General features: G+C 39.5%; 1 protein-coding gene across 5 annotated transcripts in view; it reads right to left on the bottom strand.

The window, feature by feature from the left end:
* scube3 (signal peptide, CUB domain, EGF-like 3) overlaps window positions 1-18,736 on the bottom strand; it is a 458,024-nt gene that overhangs the window by 204,748 nt on the left and 234,540 nt on the right. For all 5 annotated transcript variants that reach the window (XM_051924638.1, XM_051924639.1, XM_028797022.2 and 2 more), the window contains one exon: window positions 16,635-16,769. In XM_051924638.1, coding sequence (XP_051780598.1) covers window positions 16,635-16,769 — 135 coding nt within the window. The remainder of the gene's footprint in view (window positions 1-16,634; window positions 16,770-18,736) is intronic.

Here is an 18,736-nt window from a genome sequence, read left to right as displayed (position 1 = left end):
ATCAGCTGATCACCTCCTCAAGTATTCATCCATGTTAGGGGCACTGCATGGTGAGTTTTCAAGAAGATTTGAAGACTTCAAAACAGTTGAGAGTGAAATGCACATGATTTCTTCTCCCTTTACTTATAGTGTGGATAATGCACCCAGTGCTGTCCAGCTTGAACTCATTGATCTGCACTCTGATAATCTACCTGAATAGACGAGTCTTGGCGTGTAAAAATTCTTGTTCAAGTAGTAAAAAGTGTCCAGGAAACGAGTCCACATAAAAGAAAGTGGTAGGAGTGATCAGAGAGATAGAGAAAAAACGTAGAAAGATAAAGAAGATAAAGTCCTACACGGAGCTGCTAGAAAGGCTGCCACTCACAGTGCCTATTCTATTCTATTTTATATTAGAACCACAGGATATCACTTGATAACTGCAGTGTCAGAGGGTCAACTCCCAAATATGATGCAGTATGTAACAGTAATTAAATTGTTGTCTTTTTTATAGAATTTTCAATGTTATTTCCTCTAGTTTTCAGAGACCTTCTAATTAGGAATAGATGTGTTGCATTATTTAGAAACTAAAGTTAGCTACTATAGTCTAGAACACAAGGGTTTTCCAATGTTTAACACTGAAGGTATCAACTACCAAACAGTATTATGAAAAACAAACATTAATAATATAATATGAAGTCAAAACAAGAGGTCAAAAAAAGCCAAAAAGGATACACCACTATTTATTATCCAAAGCTTTGGCACCAGTGTCCTATCTTATAGTGATTGTGTGAAAACATCACATGTCATGCCACTGATGATCACAAGACTTAGTAATAAAAGCTCTTACCAATAAAGACATGGTTGCTGTCATAAAAACAGCAAAGAAATTGACAATTTCCATGAATACACTTTACTCCTAAAAAGCACAGAAATTATCTCATTAAAAACAAAAAACTTAAAGAAAATTCCAAAAGAGGAATTAATAATGCAGAAATCATCCTTTGAATATCAAAATGTATTTATAACTCTCAACTATCAATCTTTATTTTAAATGATGCATGTGATTACAAGAGTCACGACCACCTTATAAATGAATTTGCACACCAGCACAAAATAGATAGATAGATAGATAGATAGATAGATAGATAGATAGATAGATAGATAGATAGATAGATAGATAGATAGATAGATAGATAGATACTTTAGTAATCCCAATGGGAAATTCACATAGTGATCAATAAATAAAAATAGAAAAATAAAAGTAGAAAAGTACACATACACATACAGTCATACACGGAGCAGCTGAAAAAGGCTGCCACTCTCGGCGGTGCCGGATGTACAACTGTAAATTAAAAGGAAGCAGCAAAGGCTCCTAAAATGAATCCTACCATGAACAGAGGAGTAAAAGGCAATAAAGTTCTCTGGACAGCATATCAAAGAACATGAATACAGTAATCCCTCGCTATATCGCGCTTCGACTTTCGCGGCTTCACTCTATCGCGGATTTTATATGTAAGCATATTTAAATATATATCGCGGATTTTTTGCTGGTTCGCGGATTTCTGCGGACAATGGGTCTTTTAATTTCTGGTACATGCTTCCTCAGTAGGGACGCTATTGGCAGATGGCTGAGAAGCTACCCAATCAGAGTATGTATTACGTATTAAATAAAACTCCTCAAATATATTGTGAGCACAGGGGCTGTTCGCACCCCTAGAAGATACGGCCACTCCTCAAAAAACACAGAAAGATTACCTTCACATTGCTCTCTTCCTTGCTGGGCTTAAATGTGGCTGTTTTGTCAAGCGATATGCTTCCTGCATGGTGCTTCGTATACTTAAAAGCTCGAACGGCACGTATTGATTTTTAATTGTTTGTTTTTCTCTGTCTCTCTCTCTCACTCTCTCTGACATTCTGTGCTCCTGACGGAGGGGGTGTGAGCAGGGGGGGCTGTTTGCACCACTAGACGATAGGGACGCTCCTCTAAAAAAATGCTGAAATGCTACCTTAACATTGCTCCCTTCCTAGCAGCTGCGTTGTCCAGCGGTGCTTCGCATACTTAAAAGCCAAACAGCCCTATTGATTTCTGATTGTTTGCTTTTTGTTTGTCTCTATCTCTCTGACATTATCTGCTCCTAACGCGCACTCCTTTGAAGAGGAAGATATGTTTGAATTCTTTTAATTGTGAGACGGAACTGTCATCTCTGTCTTGTTATGGAGCACAGTTTAAACTTTTGAAAAAGAGACAAATGTTTGTTTGCAGTGTTTGAATAAAGTTCCTGTCTCTCTACAACCTCCTGTGTTTCTGTGCAAATCTGTGACCCAAGCATGACAATATAAAAATAACCATATAAACATATGGTTTCTACTTCGCGGATTTTCACCTTTCGCGGGGGGGTCTGGAACGCAATCCCCGCGATAGAGGAGGGATTACTGTATAGGATTCTATAAAGTATCACAGCTAAAACAAAAGCCCAACCCATTTACAATGCATTATGAAAGAGGAAGGGAACTCATCCTAGATTTTACGTTTGGAAACAAAGTAGCATTAGGATAGTGTTTCAGTACAAGTTTATCATTTAAACTGTTAATGCTCACAAAGATAGCTATGGAAAAAGTGACTTGTAAGAAGGCAGTCTTCTTAACTTAAAAGGTTATCAGTTTAGCTGGAGTTTCAAAACTACAAATCAAATTTGGCAAATTGATGGTTGTGTGCCTATTTGTGTCAAAATTAACATACAGTAACCTACAGTACACACGATAAACAACTTGTGTGATAAGGATGTCTTAGGAAGTTCATGGTGCAGTGTTTTTGCATGCTATCAGCAAAAACGCTTGACTGAATCAAAGTTGCCTCCAGTAAGTGAGAAATGTAATAGAGTTTAAGGTGACATTTGAGATTGCATAAATAAAAGTTCATACGCATATATGACAGAATGCAGGCACTCACTTGAGTTGAGGGCCATACTGAGACTTAGGTTCAATTTCTTTTCTCTTCTGAAAGGCAAGAATAGCGTCTATCAAAACAGAGAAATTTTACAAGAACCACTTTTCCACCTGGGGGGCACCTGAAAAGTCTCAGTATAGGACCACCAAGTTGTCACAACAACTGTAAATTAAAAGAAAGCAGCAAAGGCTCCTAAAATAATACATTTATAGATCTGCCTGACTGCACACATTCGTTCAGCTAAAGTTTCTAGAATCGCGATGAACTTCAATTTGAAAAAACATCCAACAATTCAAGAGTAGTTAAAAGTATTATTTGTAGAGGGAACTGCAATTGTTGAGTTGTGTTGTTTCAGGGTGAGTTAATGTTAAACGAAAACATCTGTTTTGTGCTATGAAATCCTGAGCAAATGTTGTCCTCTTCCTACAGTGTTGAAAATAATTTAGTTCAACTAAATTTCCTTCTTGTCATAATAGGTAGCAAAATTTACAGTATTAGTCAAAAGTAATGTCATTATATTTCTAATGCTTTACAACATGCTTTTAACAAGCTATGCCATTTAATTAGTGCAATTACAATGAGCCTTCAATTCTAATTAGGCAACCTGTGAACAACAGGAATTTTACCGTTGACCACACTAACAATATTCAGTATTGCACATATTCAAAACCCTTAGGAGAAAGACTTGCCACAAACTGGCATGGCTGGGAGCATCAGAAACCCTGATTTTCTGTTACAGATGGGTTGCCTTCCTTCCTCATACAGCACTTCCAGTTTTCGAGTCAGATTGTTGTACAGATTGTCATATTTCCAGCATATACCCTGTAATATATGGGCCATGCTAAATCAACACTCTGTATGCTGATGTATAACCTGATATTCACACCACCTGATCTCATTTCTCATGCCTAGCTCTAACCTACAGCATTCACCACTCAAAACAAACCATTTTGGTAGATGAACACAAACAGTAACCATGTGGAGTTATCTCCTCAGGTTAGCAAGGGTCCTTTGGTATGGCACAATCTGCTATGTAAGAGATAAAAAGGTGTGAAAATATCTACATTGTCACATAGTAAGGTAAGTAGTTGAGGCATTACGGTTCTTTAACATTAGAATTACCAGAGCCTACAAAAAAAACTCGTAAATCCAGCCCACCTTAAATCCCTTCGCACCTCTCCGTCAGCGTCTTTTGTCTTGTAAATGTGTCGATAAGCTCAAGCAGCCTGCTATACCATCCCCCTACCGCCACAGAACGGGCAAGAAGTTCTCCCAGTTCCTGCCTTGATTATCTGGGAGTGAGCTACCTAGAATTGTATACAGTAAATAATTTCATGTGTGTTCTGTGTCTACAACAATATATATAAACACATTTTTAAAACAGAAACGTTTTTTATGTTTTAGTAATAAATGATAAAATGTAGACATGAACTGTATAATGTGTGAAGGGTGATGGCCAAATATCAAATAAACACTTTCACAAAAGGTTCAAGTACAATACGACAGCTTCCGTGGTGAAGCGGTAAGAACTGCTGATTTATAATACAGAGGTCATCAGTTTGAAACAAGCTCCACCGCTAATTTACTGTAGTGAGCTACTTATCTATATATATAATTCACTAAGCCGGGAGACAAGTAGCCACCCATGGAAAGCACGCCGGAAGGGGCGTGGATTCACTAGACCGCCGACAAGTAAGACACCAATGGCGCACGCAGGAAGGAGCCACGCCCACCAACTCTTAGACCATTGGATACGACGAAAAAAATCACAGAGCCACGCCCACCAACTCGGATGCGACGCCTCGGAAAACATGCCGTCACTTCTGTTTGTCTGTGCCACAGTCCACTTGCAGCTCTGAGCCACGTTGACTTTTCATTAGTCAACCTCAGTGGAACTTTGGTTCACACAGAGGCAGAGGCAGCGCCAGAGAGAGACAGAGGCACACACAGGCAGCGCGAGAGAGAGAGCCGCGCACACACAGGCAGCGCCAGAAAGACAGAGGCACACACAGAGGCAGCGCCAGAGAGACAGAGGCACACACACACACACACAGAGGCAACGCCAGAGAGAGACAGAGGCACATACAGGCAGCGCGAGAGAGAGAGCCGCGCACACACACAGATGCAACGCAAGAGAGAGACAGAGGCACACACAGGCAGCGCGTGAGAGAGAGCCACGCACACACACAGAGGCAGCGCCACAGAGAGACAGAGGCACACACAGGCAGCGCAAGAGAGAGCCACGCAATCCTTTAAAACTGAAGTTAAAACACAATGAAGGAAGCAGTCTTTAAAAACCAATAAGCCCTGTGCCTCTTTTTCATTAGCGTCTCACCTGCTTCAGGCCCTGCAACAGTCGAGACGCTCTCTCTGCAGCTGACCTTCTCTGTGCCTGACTCCACTACTGTCAGTCGCCTGATTAAAAATGGCCTTTTGAAGGGGAGCTATGGACCCGCTATACCACAGGAACACATTGCCTTCGAGCCTGCTCTCGCTCACTCTAACGTACCGGCTTTCTCTCTCTCTCCTCACTCGCTCACACACTGCACAGGGGAGAAATGCCCGAAGCACGAGTCTACCCGGAAACCATTTCAGCCACACTTCCACGCCCCTCGCTACACTGTGAGTGCAAGGATTATTTATTTAAAAATGGGGTTTTGAAGGGGAGCTGTGGACCCGCTATACCACAGGATCACCTCTGACATTGCCTTCACATTGTTTTCCTTTTATTTATGATCTTGTTGAGCAGATCAGACACCCAGGCAAACAACACTGAATAATCAATAGCTGCAACCACTTTGCCCGCCCCAACTCCTCACCTGAGTCGGTTTCGTCTGTGTTCAGTAGTGTTTCCCAAACTCGGTCCTGGTAAACCCCTGTGGATGCAGAGTTTTGTTCCAACCAGATTCCTAATCATTAATGCCGGTGAAACTCATCCGGGATAAATCGGTTTTTCAAACGCAGCCGTGTAGCAGATTAGTCTAGCAGGATGTAATAATCCGAGATGAATGCGCGCCTCCGCGCTGAGTGGAAACACAATGTATATTGCTGCAACAAAATGATGAAAGAACAGGCGCATTTTTTTCACACAAGCTGAGTGGGTGGGTGTTAGTTAGTTAATTAGCAACTCGAAGGATTTCAAGATATAATATACACAAGAGGTAACACTGCAAAAGCGGCCCAAACCAGAAAAGACGGCTGGCAAAAAGTGGCTGACAAATTAAACGTGTGTGCATTGTACTTACTTTTTTTCCCCTCTGCTTAAAAAACATTGAAAAAGAAGCGCGGATTGGTTTGCAGCGTGTAAAACAGTTTGTTTGTCGTGGATAATTTGCTATCCACACAGGGAGGAACCGGGAAGCGAACCCACAATCTTCCACTGTCTCCTTACTGCAAAGCAGCCGTACTACTAGGGTGCCACAAGGCACTTAAAGAATGCACCGGGCCACATGTTCATTTTTTCCCCTGTGCTTAAAAGACATTAAAAAACTGTTTCTCAACTGTGACTCCGGAACAACTCAGTATGCAAAAAGCGGCCAGAACCGCAAACAACAATGAAAACTCTACGTGACTCACAGGTAGTGATGGGCCGCTCGATACTCAGGTTTCGACACTGTGTCGAGCTTTCGAAGCAATGCAGATTTTAATACTTGATCGAATAATGACATCTGTGATTTAAGGATTTCACATTTTCTTTCTCAAATGTGCTTACCTATATCATGGCAAGGTCCGGGGAAAACCTTTATTTTCTGTCTACTCCGTTTTAATTAAGACAGACCAAAGAAAACATTTAAGGCTATTAAATGTGATCTCAAGAAAAGATCAGGGTTAATTATAATACTAATAACAGGAGCGATTATAATGATACAGTGCAAAAGTAAATACTAATTGAAAGAGCCGGGAATGCATGAGGTGAGGCATCTTATTTTGTTTAACTCTTGCTATCGTATAGTGCGTTCTGCCTGTCGGCGTTAGTTATATTTATATTTTTTAGACATCACACACTACAAGCTGCTGACGAACCCTTCTCTTCGTTGTCAGTCTGTAGCTACGAAAAAATAAAAGCAATACGACTTTTAACAGACGTCATTGAAGTGTATCATAAGTTTCTGTAACGTTAATGAAAATGGCCAGGAGGTGTCACGAGAGAGGTGAGTGTCAAATGCTTCGAAGCTTTGATACGATTTCCGACACAATTGCTTCAAACGTGTTGATGCTTCGTGAGGCTTCACTCCGCCCATCACTACTCATAGGTTACTGAACGAGAAATCAGCAGACTAGCATGATGGATGGGGCGTAATGGGTGTCCGTCCCCTCTCCTCCGGATTTTTCAAATGTTAATTTTTTCCCTGTGCTTAAAAATCATTTAAAAAGCGGCCTGATTATGCGGTGTATGGTACGCCGCGGGTTGGCTAGTTGTTAATATTATAAAATAAAAACATACATTTGATTTGTGTCTATAACAGCCGGTGTGAATTTATAGTACTTGTAAAAGTTAGCGTTTTTTTTTTTAATTTTTATTCTCTCATAGTACCAGTCAGAAAACATTGTTGCAATAATGCAATATTATTTGAAAAATGTTTGGCTTTTCAAAAAAATATTGCATTACTGCGATGATGTTTTCTGATTGGTACTATTCAGGTCATTCAATGATTCCTTCAAAATGTCACATATATTTGTCTTTTTCGTTTTTTCCTGGTGCTGCATTGACATCATGCACCAGAAGGTGTAAGCTTATTCAGTGCAAGCAGGAACACGCAGGTGGCCGGTTGCTTGTGCTACAACAAGCTTGACCTGGCGGCGATCAACACACATGTACTGTACAAGGCATGCACGGGAGCCACTGAGCAAAGAAGAGTATTAATGACTCACCTTGCAGAGGAACTTCGCTGTCGCATCTCACAAGAAAAGGCGATGGATAAAGCAAAAGAGGATGCAACATCGAAAAGCTTCTGTTCCAAGACCGCAGCTTCCCCCAGGAAAGCAAACTCAGTCAGTCAGTGTCAGGCGCCCATTCAGTGTAATAGGAACCACAGCACAGAGAGAAGTGTGTACATTGCAACAGGTTCACATGTCGTAAATGCAGCAAGGACGGTTCTTGGGTGTTGGGAACTGTTAACATTTGAATCTGATGACTGCATATAGCGCGGAACTGACCTCTCTGCACTATTCTTTCCTCTGCATGTCCTGGAGTACAAAAGAAACACCACCATGCACCAAAATGTGGAAACTGGGAAAGCTCAGAAAAAAAAAAACACGCAGTCACTGTTTACAACCGCAATGCATGCGAATGAATATGAATAATACGAATAATGTTGCATCCATGCCACAATGTTTTCCAAAATGTACTATACCGCTCATAAAATGAGTTATTCCAAATATCACATATATATCTATGTCTCTGTTTTTCTGTTAGTGCGGCTTTAACATCATGGACCATAGGGTGCATACTAATTCAGCATGAGCAGGAACACTTAATAAAACTGAATAAAAAAAAATTCAAGTGACAATGAGATACGAAGAAGGCAGATTCACCAGCATTTGTGTGTCAGCATTTAACCCTCCAGATCAGAGAATTTTCAGTTCCACTGTCTCAAAACACCACTCACATCTAAGTTATTCCCAGTTTCAGATAAAAAGTAACCATGTCAGATCTGGGGCAGGGGGTGGGTGTTATATCGTGATCGTGATTGAGAGAATAAAAGTAAAAAAAAAAAAACACTTACTTTTACAAGTACTATAAATTTACACTGGCTGTTACAGACACAAATCAAATGTATGCTTTTATTGTATAATATGAAAAACAACAGCAGCTCATTACTCGAAACGGTAAACTTGTGGGGGAGCTGGTTTCGAACTCACAACCTCTGGATTCTAAGTCAGCAGTTCTTACCGCTTCACCACGGAACCTGTTGTATTGTACTTGCACCTTTTGTGAAAGTGTATATTTGATATTTGGCCATCAGCCTTCACTCATTATACAGTTCATGTCTACATTTTGTCATTTATTACTAAAACATGAAAAACATTTCTGTTTTAACGATGTGTTTACATAGATTGTTGTTGACACAGAACACACATGAAATTATTTTCCCTTACAACTCTAGGTAGCTCATTCCCAGATAATCAAGGTAGGAACTGGGAGAACTTGTTTCCCGTTCTGCGGCAGTGGGGGGCATGGTATATCAGGCTGCTTGCTGCTTGAGCTTATCGACACACTTACAAGACAAAAGACGCTGACGGAGAGGTGCAAAGGGATTTAAGGTGGACTGGATTTACAAATTTTTTCGTAGGCTCTGGTAATGTTAAACCTATAAACATCTAATTCTCAAGCTGAATGTGTGAAACTAGTATAATTATATAGTGATTATTTTCTGAATAATTCATTAAACACTATAAAAAGTTGATTCATAAGATGATCAAGGAGGTTGTTAAGATCCACACCTGTGTTATATGGTTTACACTTTAAACAACAGTTTTCTATGAACTGACAATTGCGTCAAATGCAAAGTGCTAGGCTGCACAGCAGAGAACGCTGTAAAGACTATAAGCCCCTTATGCAACCTGCCTGCATCACATATATGCATGCTAAGCGATTTAAATAAAATTCACTGTTCTCTCAATAATCAACTCATATAACACCTCTAGCTTGAAGAGACACCTCATCATACGAATAGGAAATTACCAGGGGCTTCATGTATAACGCTGTGCGTAGAACTCACACTATAACATGGCGTAAGCACAAAAGCGGGAACGTGCGTACGCACACAAAAATCCAGATGGAGGAATCTGTACGTACACAAACTTTCACATTCTTCCGCTACATAAATCCCGACCAGCGTGAAAAGTAATGCACATGCACGCGCCTTCTGTCCCACCCCAACTCCTCCCAGAATTACGCCTCTTTGAATACGCAAATCAATATAAACAGCCCTTAAGCTCAGCCTTCTGTGAAAAGACAATGGGAAAAGCATGGGGGAAAATATAAGACTTTCAGCGAATACCAAGTGGAGGCAAAGGAAAAACATACTATTTGTTGGTTTAAACAGTGATATAAACAACAAAAGTAAGTTGATCAAGTGACAGAGTGTCGGACAAACTCGAAAGCTCAAGTTCACAAAGTCGCACAGTGCCCGAAATAAAAAAAGAAGTCACATATCAAAGTCGCCGTGAAAAGGCGAGTCGTAACCCACCGTCTGAGTGTCATATGAAACCTTATTAGGGTACAAACAAAAAAAAATTAGGCACACAGTGGGAAAAAAAGCAAGAAATGTCAACTTTAATCTCATAATTTCCACTTTAATCATGTAGTTTATTTTGCCATTAAAGTAGAACATCGTAAAGTTCATCTTAAAATCGTTTAATTTACTAGTTTCTCAAATCCCATCGTAACTAAAGTAGCACGTTAAATGCTTTGTTCTGTATGTGATCTTCTTTGTTGTCTGTGTATGAATCACTACCTGCTTCTTAAACGGGCTTTCTCTTTCTCCGACAGAACACATAATCCATTGCATTTGTGATATTACAGCTCTCTGAATAATTAAAATACTGAGATGTATACGTGGTATCTTTTTCATGATGATAGGAATGAAAGCATGTTATTAAACATGGGAACACGGTGGCACATGTGCTTGTTCATTTCTCACACAAGAGGCTTGCTGCGCCTTGCGCGACCTTCAATGAAATAATTTATTACAGAAGTACTGTCTGTTTCAAATGTACTAACCTCCAATTCCTGTCCTTACTTTTCTTTCTCCAAATGCCCAATCGCCACACAATCAGCTCTGTAATAGACGTGAAGCCATCTGTAAGCTTAGAACGCCGATTCTTCAAAACTTTTAAGGAACATTGAAATATCTTCGTAGTACATGTTTAATTATTCTATCCGTCCATCCTTCCAGTGTTGCGTCAGCACCAGCAAGAATACAACGCAATGCAGGAACAATCCATGAACTAGCTAGCGCTGCGGCACCGTGTCCTCACATGTTTAATTATTAACAATACAGATTATTTAAATGAAGTTAAAGTTTTATCTGTATAATATAATCAACATATTATGCTGCATTTCATCTTAAAAATGATATTGTCATCATATGTAAATACACGCTTTATAAAGTGGCTCAGGTTGTGCAATATTATAACTGTAGTACAAGTTTACAGTGGGGTAATTGTACTTATAAGTACAAACAGTTCTACAAGGAGCACTTGATGGACTGATTGAGTGCGTTTATAGTTCTTGGGATGAAACTTTTTCTGAACTGCGTTTTGAAGCGTTTTGCCATGGCTGAGGCAGCGTCTGCTTCATGCTGTATACCGATAATTCTCTTTCCAATCAGCTGCTGCTGTGATTCCCCACTCAGATACCGTGATATAAATACTCCGAATGGTGCAGTGAGAGTAATATGGAAAAAGATGATCTGCTGTGGCAACCCTTAACGGGAGCAGCTGAAACAAGAAGAAGATGCAGTGAGAGTAACAATGCTAAAGCAGTTATGGTATTTGGAATACTATGGCTATTCCCTGGATCATTATATTGCTGCAGGTTAATTACAATCAGATGCATTACACTAATAAACAACAAGCAGTTAGTTTCAGTTTATTTATAAAGCCGCGTCAGGAATGTGGATCTAAGAAAGAAAGGGTGACCACACAGGAACAGTAGCACAGCTTTGACGCTGGGTGCCGCCACTCTGCAAAACCGAGCAGAGAAATTGCGTACGCCAGGGTATGAGGTACCGTGGAAATGTGTGTGGCTTTATGCCAAGTTTAGGTTTTATACATCGCGATTTGAGCGTGGAAACGTTCGTACGCAACATTTCTGTGCGTATGCATCGTTTATACATGAGGCCCCAGATCAGTGTTCTAAAGTGACTAACAAATTTGTCAGATATGAGTACCATATTGTTAGCCAGGCACAGGCAGAATAAACTATTCCAAATGCAGCACATCGCATCCAAAATGCATGCTTCATCTTTCACAGAAATCTAAACTTCAACATTTTCCCTATTTGTATCAGGACACTCTGTACACATACACAGTTAACAGTAAAACTTAACAAAACCTGTGACAAGTGCTCTCTGTTCTATGATGTTTGGTACATCAATAGTGTTCTTCCAGATTCAGGGGCTGAAATCACCCGTGACTACATTCAATGGTTCTATTGCTTCATTTACTTATCTGATGAACATAAATGGGCTGTTACATTCCGCCTGGTGGAGACACAAGAAACAGTTCACATCTCAAAGTAGTTCTGAATGGTGAGTTTAATCAAAACCAGACTCAATCTTTTTTTATCATTAGAAATGTCAGCTGGCAGCTTATGGGCTGTCTCCTAACTAGGACTTCCAGTAGAGAACTTGGCAAAAAAAATCTCAGGAACACCTTTTAAAAATTAACATTTAAAAGTTACATCAATCACTACACTTTGCTTGTGGTAAAATGTGGACAGAGAAATTACCCAGAAAATACTTAGTCTTTTTGATATTTTAAGTAAGAGCTATGTTACAAAAAATTGTTGTCAAGGTCGTAGAGAACTTCTATACAAACACATTGTGGTATATTCAAGGTAGGAAATGTAGGGTTAAGATTGTGGAAAAGTGTCATTAAGCTTCCTCCCTCATTCTGTTTTACTGTTTTGCTCATATGATGCTAATGTACTTTCATTCTTTTTTAACTTCAGGAAGTAAGAACCCCTTGGGTGCAAGACAGACTTAAGCTTAGACATGACACCAACCTATCAGGTCAAATTCAAGAGTCACCAGTTGATCTAATCTACAAGTATTTTAAGATATGGATGGAACCAGGCTATTTTAAGGAAGCCCCCGGTGCAATGGGGGCAATGTGAAAACTTAACACTTTGTTTACACTTATTCCGTGTAAAATATTCATCTATTTTTTAATCCAATCAGGTTTCTGGGAGTATAGAGAAGGCATGATGCCATGTTGAATGGGATGCCATTTTGTCACATACAGTGCATCCGGAAAGTATTCACAGCACATCACTTTTTCCACATTTTGTTATGTTACAGCCTTATTCCAAAATGGATTAAATTCTTTTTTTTTCCTCAGAATTCTACACACAACACCCCATAATGACAGCGTGAAAAAAGTTTACTTGAGGTTTTTGCAAATTTATTAAAAATAAAAAAATTGAGAAATCCCATGTACATAAGTATTCACAGCCCTTTGCTCAATACTTTGTCGGCAGCAATTACAGCCTCAAGTCTTTTTGAATATGATGACACAAGCTTGGCACACCTATCCTTGGCCAGTTTTGCCCATACCTCTTTGCAGCACCTCTCAAGCTCCATCAGGTTGGATGGGGAAGCGTCGGTGCACAGCCATTTTAAGATCTCTCCAGAGATGTTCAATCAGATTCAAGTCTGGGCTCTGGCTGGGCCCACTCAAGGACATTCACAGAGTTGTCCTGAAGCCACTCCCTTTGATATCTTGGCTGTGTGCTTAGGGTCGTTGTCCTGCTGAAAGATGAACCGTCGCCCCAGTCTGAGGTCAAGAGCGCTCTGGAGCAGGTTTCATCCAGGATGTCTCTGTACATTGCTGCAGTCATCTTTCCCCTTTATCCTGACTAGTCTCCCAGTCCCTGTCACTGAAAAACATCCCCACAGCATGATGTTGCCACCACCATGCTTCACTGTAAGGATGGTATTGGCCTGGTGATGAGCGGTGCCTGGTTTCCTCCAAACGTGACGCCTGGCATTCACACCAAAGAGTTCAATCTTTGTCTCATCAGACCACAGGATTTTCTTTCTCATGGTCTGAGAGTCCTTCAGGTGCCTTTTGGCAAACTCCAGGTGGGCTGCCATGTGCCTTTTACTAAGGAGTGGCTTCCGTCTGGCCACTCTACGATACAGGCCTGATTGGTGGATTGCTGCAGAGATGGTTGTCCTTCTGGAATGTTCTCCTCTCTCCACAGAGGACCTGTGGAGCTCTGACAGAGTGACCATCGGGTTCTTGGTCACCTCCCTGACTAAGGCCCTTCTCCCCCAATCGCTCAGTTTAGATGGCCGGCCAGCTCTAGCAAGAGTCCTGGTGGTTTCGAACTTCTTCCACTTAGGGATAATGGAGGCCACTGTGCTCTTTGGGACCTTCAAAGCAGCAGAAATTTTTCTGTAACCTTCCCCAGATTTGTGCCTCGAGACAATCCTGTCTCGGAGGTCTACAGACAATTTCCTTTGACTTCATGCTTGGTTTGTGCTCTGACATGAACTGTCAACTGTGGGACCTTATATAGACAGGTGTTAGCCTTTCCAAATCATGTCCAATCAGCTGAATTTACCACAGGTGGACTCCAATTCAGCTGCAGAAACATCTCAAGGATGATCAGGGGAAACAGGATGCACCTGAGCTCAATTTTGAGCTTCATGGCAAAGGCTGTGAATACTTATGTACATGTGCTTTCTCAATTTTTTTTATTTTTAATAAATTTGCAAAAACCTCAAATAAACTTTTTTCACGTTGTCATTATGGGGTGTTTGTGTGTCGAATTCTGAGGAAAAAATTTAAATTAATTCATTTTGGAATAAGGCTGTAACATAACAAAATGTGGAAAAAGTGATGCACTGTGAATACTTTCCGGATGCACTGTAATATGTCAAACCAGTCTAGGAAGTATTTAAAGTTTCTTAAAAAGATAAGTTTTGAGTGCTATATCATACTCATTTCTTTATTCCTGGCCAAAATGATGGCTATTGTACGGTTCTTTTTCACCATTCCAAAGATTTAACAGCTTTAAACCTGGTCAGCAACTGTTAAGTTTGGTAACACCATTTTCCTAAAATCCTGTGCCTGTTTCAATCCCATCTAGAAAGGTTGGTTTCATAATCAATAATCAAATATTTACTTTCTTACACAGCCTTACCTTTATCTCTTTTGTTATCTTTACTTTTATACTATACATGTATTTGTAATGGTGCTTATAACAATACCTAATTCCATTATCTAAATTATTTTGCTGGGTAATCTGATTTAGCATTAACTTAAGCACTGATTTGGGCATGGTTTCTAAAGTGTTACTGTGTAATGAATGTGTCCATATGCTACTGATAGACTACTTATCTTGTATGTGTGGTGTATAACAGAAGACAGGTTACAGGTTATATACAGAGCATAGACATACAGGGTATTACCTAGAAACCCCAATTTGGATTGAGTGCATTAGGAAGGATGGAGCACAGTATATAGTTTACTCTGTTCTACCTTTGCACTGCACACAGCAAGCTTTGACAGGTTTGTGGCATTTGGAGATAACGGATTGCTCCAGGCTTTGAGAAAAGATGTTAGAGTACTATAGGTTCTGCCTCATCATTAAAACCGCACAATCTTGCAGTGCACAAATCAAGTGGGCAGCAAGACATTGGGGGTGGATGTTAGAAATTTACAACAGACCTTTTTAATCTTACAGTAATGCTCTCCATCTGAGGGCTACATGTTTAATAGTTCATTACTTTTCAAACCTACTAACATTTGCATGCTACTGTTGCAATTAAAATAGCCATAAAATTCCTTAAAAAAAGGGCAGATCAAGGTAGTAAATTGCACCAAAGACTCCACTTTTATCCATTTTCCACAGGTTTTGCTTTTCCCACCTCCAAACCTAATAAATCTCAAGAACCAAGTCAGAAAGAGGTGGTGTATTTGTTTCTGAAACGGCTAATGTCAGAAATGCCTAGAACTGATAAAACTGTAACATAACTATTTAGTCAATTATAAGAGAAGTGCTTCATTCTAAAAAATTCTTGGCACCAACTCAGTGACATGCTACTATGTAGTCTCATTTAACTCTGATAATAATATTAAAGAGTAGAATAAGAGTTAAGATGTTTTTAAACAGTAAGTAAAGCTAAACCACAGAATGGAATAATAAAGTCGCCAGTTATTCTCTGGTACAACAGACTAATAGGAAAGCTATCTTTAGTGGTTCCCAACTGGAAAGGTTTATCCCAAAAGGTTCTTCCTGGTGAGCATTTTGTATATTATACAATTCAGTTAAAGGAATTTTATATTTACTATGCAGAATGTATTACATTTAATGTACTGAAAGCAGATATGTCATTGCTATAATGACCAGTTGGAAAACAGTATAATTTGACTGTCTAAACATTCCTTTAGCTAAATAATACATATGGTTTACCTTATGATATGGATAATTTAAAAAAATAAATTATTTTATAAAGTTGCTTTAATCAAGCTGGAGAAATTCAATTTCAAAATAATTTCTGATTTTTTTTCACCAGTATAAATATGTTTTCCTATTATGTAGAAACTCTGCAAATACACCACACCCTCCACCCAGTTAGAAACTCAATGAATGAATCATTGATGTTTGAGACAGGCAATGAAGAAAACATGGAGACTTGTTAACTCAAAACTAAGCAGTAGTCAAGTCATTTATGTATGAATTCAAAGTAGCAAAGCATGTCTGTGTGTTCTGCATACAGTTGTACAGACTGAAACTGAATAATAGAATAACCTTGCATTGATTTCATCTGACCCGCACTTCTCTTTGAAGCAGCTAAGAGAGCTTCTTCAAATGTGCCAGGTGCAGCAGTGTACGGGATATCGAGAGGGATCATAAGGGAGCAATGCATAAATGGTAGACTAGGGTCATATAAAAGGTTTTCTTTGCACATTGCACTTAATTTTACTTAGAAAACCACCAAATTGCTTTTCTCAAAGAGAGGAAGCTGACCTTCAGGGCGCTGGATGCAGGTATGCTGGTTATCACTTAGGAAGAAGCCATCCCGGCAACGGCACTCGTAGCTCCCCATCATGTTGACACAAATCTGCTGGCAGCCACCATTCCCTTCGGCGCACTCATCCACATCTATGGAGACACACAGTAACTCAATGTTATAAAAATGGAAGATGGTAGGAAGCCACGCCTGGAAAAACAAATCAAACAATTAAACCACAGCCCCACCAATTAACATTTTTAGTTTCATATGATATATGAAGGTAACAGTCAATGAGCTGCTACACCATTAATTTAGCAATGACCTCCTGTTTGGCTCTAAGAACCATTAGATTTTAAAAGGTCCTAAAAGCTACTAAGTTGCCGATTAATCAGTTCTATCATGGAAGCCTATTTGTCATAAGTATTTGGGGGCAAAAAATCATAGGCTACAACATAAATAATAATAATTCAATAGGTTGCATTCAACAGCATACCACTGACAACATTTATTGCATGAGTTAAGAGATTTATAATTGGTATCAATAGATTTATCAGCAGAGGACAGCAGTAACGCTTTTCATTTACTCAGAAGCATTTCAATGGTTTTGAATACTTGTTGAAATACATTGTAGACATTTTTTTTGTTTTTTTTTACATATTTGATTATATGGAACATTCGTGTTACTTAGAATAACGGCAAAATCAATATAAATTCCTTCCTTAAAACTTTTATTTATAGTGTTTAATTTTTCATAAAACAACAACAGCAACAATAATAATAATAATCCTCCAACTGGTATAGCATAATAAAAGTAAAATATCAACATGGCACTAGGACTGCAACTCTAGGCTTTAACTGCATTGCTTTAAATGCATCCCAAATTGACTTATATTAAAACTTGAGTTAAAACCTTACAAATACCATCTTTGCTTCCATCCATCCTTCACCACCATGACTGATGACTCTATACATATTTGCTACTGACTTGCTAAAATGTTCCCCAGAGTGAGTTTCTCTTTGGAAAAACTCTGTAAAGATTTACACTGAGTGAAAGTGGTATTGAGTTTTTGGTAAATACTGCCATGGATAAATAATTAAAGATGATTTTTATACTTTGATTTTTTTGAATTTTATGAGTATATGCCACTAATCAGTTTGTCTCAGGGATGTATATCTCCAAAATCCAACATCTGTCTGTCTATCCGCTTTTCACAAGAGAACTACTTAACAGATTTAGATCAGATTTTTTTCTATAATTTGCTTGAACATTCTGTTTGATTTTGTGAATTCTCTGATCACACTGAGTATCAAAGTTCGCTTGTGGCAGTAATTAATAAGCGTGAACTGAAGAGAGAGGCTGCGAGCCGAAGAGTGGTAAAGGCAGGACCTCAGGAGTAGGGAGCAGGGTGGGGCCATCCTCACTCATGTGCCAGTCTCCATTTGAGTCGGGTCTGTATGTCTGTCCACTTTTCACGAGAAAACTACTTAACGGATTTAGATCGGGTTTTTTCCTATAATTTCCTTGAACATTCTGGAAGATTTTGCGACTACTTTCATTGTGCTATGTATCATAGTTCGCTTACGGCAGCGATTTATAAGTGCAAAGCAAAGAGAGGCTGCGGGCCAAGGGGAGGGGAAGGAGAAGCATAAAATTAATCGATTGGTGCTCAAATTGTCTCGGACATACACTTCAATAAATACCATTTTAGAACACGATTCAGTTCATTATCCTACAAAACTTTTAAATTCCATTAATACCCCTGGGATGCCGACCCTCAACTTAGCATTGAAAGTAGGAGCACTGATTATCCTTTTGAGAAACCTGAGCCCACCCAAACTTTACAATGGTACCTATCTCTAGGTCTGTCAGCTTTGGAACAGCATCATAGAGGCGATAATCATCACAGGATGTGGCATTGGCGAGAGGGTTTTAATCCCTCGCATTCCTCTTATCACGACGGACATGCCCTTTCAATTCAAGAGATTGCAGTTCCCGGTGAAGCGTTGCTTTTCAATGTCAATTAACAAGGTCCAGAGACAGACACTCAAGTTGGCAGGGATCTTAGCTCACCATGCTTCTCACATGGTCAGCTTTACGTTGCTTCACCCAGGTTAG

This window comes from Erpetoichthys calabaricus, chromosome 3 (genome assembly GCF_900747795.2).
Source record: "Erpetoichthys calabaricus chromosome 3, fErpCal1.3, whole genome shotgun sequence".
Lineage (NCBI taxonomy): Eukaryota > Metazoa > Chordata > Cladistia > Polypteriformes > Polypteridae > Erpetoichthys > Erpetoichthys calabaricus.
The sequence above is the reverse complement of the archived record's forward strand: the minus strand, read 5'-3'. Positions and strand labels throughout refer to the sequence as shown.